A 7688-nucleotide genomic window follows, 5' to 3' on the forward strand; every position below is an offset into this window, starting at 1 on the left:
TATGCCCCGACCGACACTGACAAGAAATAGCAGTAAACAAACAACGATCGATGACAACACGAAAATACTCGTATCACAACATGAATCACCGTGCCCAGTGCACAACACCACATCAATAGTCATTGTAACTCTTACAATCTCATAATACTGACTCAACACAACTTCCTTGACCACAAGAATATCTTAAAACTGCTCTACCAGATCACGACGCAGCACATTAGACGGGATCACAAATACCAACCTAATGAATATTATCCAAACCATGACTCTTGAGGCCGGAACCTCACACCATCACTTACAGATATCATACATACACATATAGGTATAACATACGACGCGGAACACACACATAACGACTCGTAACTATCACGCCACACTATTACTCGTGAGGCCAGGACCTCACACAAAGTTTTACACACCTCATGGACCTATAATCGAATCTAACTAGCCAATCCTGACCACGTAAGTTACCACTTGACAATGAATACCTCTCATCCGGACTTAACTCAGGTGCCTTTCATAACATATCCTCTCATACACACAATTATCGCTCCTCCGGTAAATGTAGCCATAACTTTATTGCTCAACTTCCAGCGAGAATCTCATATATCTACATCTTATACTCCCTCACAACCAAACATACTAATCACCTCCACAAGATCAACCTCATTAAGACAGCTAACTTCCCTAAAGTAACATCATCCTCAACCACTAGTGACAATACTATGACGCCACATCCTTCATGTGATTACTCTCTTACTATCACTTCTTAATATAACAATCCGTTTCCTCTCTTTGGTTATCATCCCAAATAACGAACATTCAATCCATCAACAAAATCTACCTCAACATTATTCCCAATTCTATCCTTTATCATATCGTTACCTAACTCTCCGCCAAAATCTCAGATCGTGCAAACACTCTACCAGCTATTCCCTTAATACCTCGAAACTCACGGCTAACATGTCGTCCTGCTCTCCTATATAACTATTAACTCACACCCTCTAGTGAGGCTGTCGTACATATCCATAATTTCCTACCTTCATGCTCCTTAACTCCGGTCAACGTTCTCTCAACTTACTTCCATCCCTCTTTCTCTCTTTTTACTCAATAATACCAATTAATAATTCATCTCCTTTCTCTTTCTATCTAACTCTTTAGTAATCCGATTACATTTTTGTTACTCCAAAACTCAAATTCCAGTAATTCATATCTATATCTTCTCTTTATTTCTTATCACTTATCTCCTCCCATCATACTATTCACTCGCACTTGTTACCATCAAGTCTACACACTAACGGTTATTCTTCAATAAGCCGTATCTCCCTGTCGTATCTCTAGGAAACCAAAAATTCATCTCATACCGTTAATTGCCTAAAGAATTACACACTAGGCCCACCTCTTGATATTCCAAATTCCCAAATCAGCCACTGTTTACTCATCGCGGCATAACTTGACCTCACTATACACTATTTGTTTCCATCTCTCTATAGCGACCTTTTATCACATATATCCTTAAGCAACTCAATCCAAACCGTCTCCCTTCACAAATCCTTACACATCCCAATATGCCACTATTCGTATCCCTCATCTCAATCTTTCATCCTCACATATCTTTACACTTATATTACTCTTGCACATATACACTTAGTTTTATATTACTCAACACACGACTATATCACTCAACATATCTCACAAAACATGTTCCTTACCTCGATTAGCTTATCATTCCTCCCTTTATTTTTCCAATATCTCCCACAACCACATTAACACATGTGTTCCTTATCCAACACATGTGCCTCGAAAGCCGGCATTCTCCATGTCATAACATCCGGTAACTTACGTATCAAGACCGTCACATATATAAAAGAATGCGTTAAGACTCAAAACATACATGTGTACATACCCTACGACTCAAAACAATGTAAGAACATAGCCACCGACTCAAAACAAAGGTAAGAACATAGCCACCGACTCAAAATAGTCGCCCACTGAGGTACTCGGTCGAGTACATAGCATACTAGGTCGAGTACAGGATACTCAGTCGAGTAACTATATTACTCGGCCGAGTTTTAGACTCCAGAAGCGAACGTAATTATCACAGAGGATTACTCGGTCGAGTATTGGGAATACTCGGCCGAGTAGTCCTTACTCGGTCGAGTATTACTTTACTCGGTCGAGTACCAACAAAATTCTCAAAGATCGTCCGGGGCCAGAAACAAGGTCATATCTCACTCGTTACTTGGTCGTTTTGGGAGTGTAACCTATCGTTAGAATCGTAAGAAGACAAGCTATCACCTCCAATTGGAATTAAAGTAATATAATTTCTAGAACTTAACTTATGACAGTTTTAAGACAACCCTTCCAAAATCGGTTTGTATACAAATCAAATTTTCTTAACAAAACAACTTAAACATGCATAAAACAAACAATAACGACCCCAATACTCCTAAAAACCAGTACATAGGTGAACTTTTATCATACCCACACAAAAATTAAACATGACATTCATATATATAGACTCCTGCCCGTAACCATATGCTACTACCAACAATCAAGCATTAACATTATCATGTTCATATGCACGTGTACCACTACCATACTTCATGCTCAAGATTGTATTAAACAGGTAACATGATCACATTCTTCATGCTCAATATCAATCAGATACAAATTCATAATTCACCTTTCATATTTTACCATGTTCCAACACTTAACATGCCAACATATTCATGCTCAAAGTTTAACATCAACAATCCTCGATGCATCTTCCAATAACTATCACATTCCACTTCTTTCATCATTTCATCCACCCATGCACAAGATTCAAACTATAGGTATCAAACTCACATGACTCAAACATACAACAGTTTCCCCCCATGTGACCGGCTTGAGATCGTAAGGGCCTTAATGCGACTTCGGGACGTCTCCCAAGTCTTTGCGGTAGCTCCAAACAACTCTCCCCGGGTTCATTTTATTTAGACTCCCTAAGTTCATTGGGTTCATTTGTTTTAGGTGCCAGAATCGTCGGCTCTGATACCACTTTGTAACACCCCCTCATACCAAGGTACCTTACCAGGACTACCCAAGCATGAAAGGCTGTTACCATCTCGGTTGCCCGAGGTTAGTATATATCAAAAGCGTCCGTCCTAAACACATTTATTAGAAGTACTGTAAGGTATTAATGTTTACAACAATCCAAATCCAAACCAAAACCAATAAAGTGAATACAACTGAGGACAACTACAAAATCATAGCTAAGACTCGTGACTGTGATACTACAACTGGTGATGACGACTTCCCCATGACCGCCCAAGCTCACCAAATGCAATACCTGTCAAGTCTGCTCATCATCCCCGAATGGATCACCGCAGGTTTTACAAAACAACAACAACGGGGTCAGTACCATTCAATCAATGTAAGACAAACAAACAATGTAACCGACTGATTATCCTCCATAAAAACCGACTACACACCGAAGTGTGTAGCCCCGCGCATTACCCATCGCAACGGGTAATCCACTCCGCCAATGGGTGACCGCACCCATCCCCACCAAGTCCAGCTCATCAACGAGCGACTAACAATCCCTGTCCCTTAATGTGCACATCCCCTCCCGTGACGGGTTCCACGGAGGGCGAACTAGGGTGTGAAGCCACTCCCGCAAGTGACTCCACCACAATCACACAACACCACAGCATCACAGCTGTCACAACACCACAACCGTCACAACACAACCACATCACCACCGTCATCACAACACCCATACTCCGATGATCAGCAGATAACAACAATCACAACACAAGCACAGTCTTAAATCAATTAACAGTAACTGAGTAGGGAAACCCTACCTTTTTAGCAATCCGCTTGCGCTGCAATCAACCATACAAATGCATAACAATTACCACATCGTCACCTACAACAACAATCATATAATTCTAATCACTAACTGCAAAACCCCATTTCCCCCAATTCAAAGAATAAAGACAAACCCTAGAATTAATCATCAACAACATAGGGATAAAGACTTACCGGCGAAAGAATGAAAGATCGAATGCGATTGCTACGATTATCCACACACAAATAGGAGAGATTCGGAGTGATTAGAGCGTCGTACGATGATTAGGTTTTGTAAATTATGTTTTTGGAAACTGCTTAACGAAATATATATCGTTCTAATTACTTCCGAATCAAACATTTGGAATATTACTCGCTGATCAGGATACTCGGTCGAGTAAAGTGTATACTCGACCGAGTATCCTCTACTCGGTCGAGTATTCACTATACTCGGCCGAGTATTCCTCGGCAGAACCCAAACAGACTACACTCTTGACACTACTCGGCCGAGTAGGCTCTACTCGGTCGAGTACTTAGCTTATAAAAATCCGTAGTATTACAGTCTTCCCCCCTTAAAAAGAACTTCGTCCCCGAAGTTCCAACCCAACCTATAAAACAAGGACACCTAACATCAACTCCACCAACCACGCTTACTAGTTAACATATCCTCTCGATATTGACTCCATAATATTATCGAATAACCACAATATAACGTTGCCAACCTTGTCTCACTTCCATAACACTCACTAACAACTCAATACCAAGACAATCCACAAAATGAGATCAACCATCAAAACGGAATGTTACAGCTAATTTCTCTGTTGCTAGGATTAGGGGAGCCATGGTAGTACAACAATAATGTTATAATTAGATTAGGATGTTTACATGTGAGAATTGATTTATAGCAATTTAATTGTAATCGTTTAGTTGAGTGCACACTTCTAAATTAGTTAATCCGGTTAAATTCAAACCTAGATCCAGAGATTGGAATGAACAGACCTGTTATGGACAATAGACTACACTAATGGGGGTGAAAGCTAAATTAGTGGTATTTTAGGGCGAATAGCGGACCGAAAGGACCTTTCCTTTCCCTTTCTCACATTAGACCGACTGATCTCGTTATGACCGAATTGGCTAATTATCATGGTGAACCGACATCCTAGCATTGTTCTCTTTATTTGATCACATCTTATTTCATTTTACTGTTTTCATCGTTTCCTCTCTTTGCTTTACATTTCAGTTAGTAGTTTAATATCAAATCAAAACACCGCCAATTTGTTACCGTGACGGATTAGAATAACAAGTAGATAAAATAGCCTCCCTGTGGAGTACGATACCCGACTTACCTCTGCTATAGTAGTTAGAGCCAGTTGGTTTATTTTTGATAGGGTTGTGACAGCCGTGTCACAATAGCTGAGTTTTTCCTGCATATGAGAGCTGCTTGTTAGACCAATGCTCAGTTTTGCCCTTTATTTTTTCTAGCAATGGTTGATAATGCTCTTTTGTGAGTCTATCATAGTGTAGTGGGATGCCAAGGTATTTAAAGGGAAAATTCCCCTCAACAAACCCAGTACTTAGCAGAATCTGGTCCCTGACCTGCTGAGCTACCCCTCCAAAATAAACATTAGTCTTGGAAGGATTAGGGGCTAATCCAGAATATGCAGCAAACTGGTCAAGCTCTTTCTTGATAGCCAGAACAGACTCCAACTCACACTTAGCAAATACTAGAAGATCATCAGCAAAATTAAGATGGGTCAGTTTCAGCCTGGAGCATTTAGGATTATAATTAAATCATGTCAGCCGCCTAAATTGCTTGGATAAAACTTCCATACAAAGAACAAACAGTAAAGGGGAGAGAAGATCCCCTTGCCTAAGTCCCCTCCTCCCAGGAAAATCGCCCACTGAACTTCCATTGAAATTTAAAGAGAAAGAAGTAGATGAAACACAAGCCATAACCCATTTGCAAAACTGTTCGGGGATCCCCATTCTGCTTAAGATTGCCTCCAAAAACCCCCAGCTGACAGAATCAAACGTTTTTCGAATATCAACCTTAATGACACATCTAGGGGAGATACCCTTTCTGCCATATCCTTTAACCATCTCAGTACTAAACAGAGAATTATCAAAGATACTCCTACCCTCCACAAAGGCAGACTACTCCATTCCAACAATAGAGGGCATAATCTTCTTCAGTCTAGTAGTCAGAATCTTGCTAATAACTTTGTAAAGAGTATTTTAGTAGGAAATGGGACGATAATCTAAAACAAAGCTAGGACATTGTAGCTTAGGAATAAGAGAAATAATGGTAGAATTAAGACCTTTATTCATCTTTCTTGTTGAGAAAAACTCCTGGATGGCCTTGATGATGGTTGGACCAGTAACCTGCCACGTTTGTTTGTAAAAGCAGCAGTGTAGTCATCAGGACCCGGGGCTTTTATTGTTATCAATGGAAGACAAAGCTTGTTTTATTTCAAGCTCAGTTACTGTAGTAAGCATGCCACTTCTCTCCTCCTCAGTCAAGCTCTTTTTCTCTCGAAATAATTCGTCTGGAACCTGACTACCAGCTTGCTCAGTGCCTAGTAACTGCGTATAGTATTGCAAAAAAGCTTGAGCAATGGCCTCATGATTAGCACACAAGTGTCCAGTACTATCCATAAGTTTAGTGACAGTATTGGTATGATTCCTCATGGCAATTTTAGCATAGAAATAGGAGGTACTAGCATCCCCATTTTAATATCATGAACTTTTGCTCTTTAGTAAGTGATTTAAGGACAGTATTCAGTGGATCCAGCTGAATGGCTTGCTGGCAACTCCTCAACTGATCCCAGATAACAACAACCCTATCAGTGATGCTAGAGAAATGCTCTTTATGCAGTTGCTTAAGATCTTTTTTAAGATTCCTCTGGCAGTGCAAAACACTATTCATGTATGCCTCCACCAGCCGCTGAAATAGAGAGTGATGAGTCCAACAGTTCAAAAATTTAAACATTTTTGGGTAATAACGCTCCCCACAATCAGCATCTACCACTATAGGAGAGTGGTCAGACACTCCAGGCTCTAAAGCATGAGCAGAAGTGTTGGGAAATCTGGTGATCCAATCAATATTTGCAATTGCTCTATCTAACTTCATCCATTTTCGAGCACCCTCCTCTTGCTTATTTGTCCACGTAAAACGACACCTAGTGCAATTCAAGTCTTCCAAATGAGCCTGCTGAACACCCTCATTGAAGTCAGCAATATCTTGATATTCAGGAGGGGATTTACACAGTTGAAATCCCCAAGCAAAATCCATGGCTCACTAATATGTTGAGCAACAATGAAACCCCATAAGGTCCTTCTATCAGCAGCGTTATTGGAAGCATAAACAATAGTAACATAATAAATCTTCCCCCCAAACTTAACTTGAATATGAATCCATTGGCTGGAAACATCCAGCACAGTGATGTCATACCCCAAATTCCTCCTCCATATGACCCAGATACGACCATTAGGATGAGAATCGTTATTATTATATACCACAAATCTACTAAAATAGGCAGTAGCAATCTTATTATACTTATTCTTCTTAATTCTAGTTTCTAAAATACCCATGATGTCAATTTTATTCCTAGCATAGAAGTTAAGAACCAGGAGCGGCCCATAGGGGGAGCAATTCGGTTCCTTGAACCGGGGCCCAAAGAAGAATGGGCCGCATAATATATATTTTCTAGACTGAAAGGTAACAGGGTAGTAGAGTGGTCTGGTGGTTTAACTGGCATCTTTGTACCTAGAGTTTCTGCGTTCGAATCTTCTTGCAAGCATTTTTTTGGGTTTTAATTGTAGACATTTCGCAGCTCCTTTCGAAGTTTCTGAAA

The 7688-nt window shown here is 40.2% G+C and overlaps 1 protein-coding gene across 1 annotated transcript; it reads right to left on the reverse strand.

Moving 5' to 3' along the window:
- Nucleotides 1–6550: 6550 nt before the first annotated feature.
- On the reverse strand, nt 6551–7126 carry LOC141651266 (uncharacterized). The gene has a single exon (XM_074458985.1). The coding sequence runs from the start codon at nt 7124–7126 to the stop codon at nt 6551–6553; it is 576 nt and encodes a 191-aa protein (XP_074315086.1).
- Nucleotides 7127–7688: the final 562 nt, after the last annotated feature.

Source organism: Silene latifolia, chromosome 4 (genome assembly GCF_048544455.1).
Source record: "Silene latifolia isolate original U9 population chromosome 4, ASM4854445v1, whole genome shotgun sequence".
NCBI lineage: Eukaryota > Viridiplantae > Streptophyta > Magnoliopsida > Caryophyllales > Caryophyllaceae > Silene > Silene latifolia.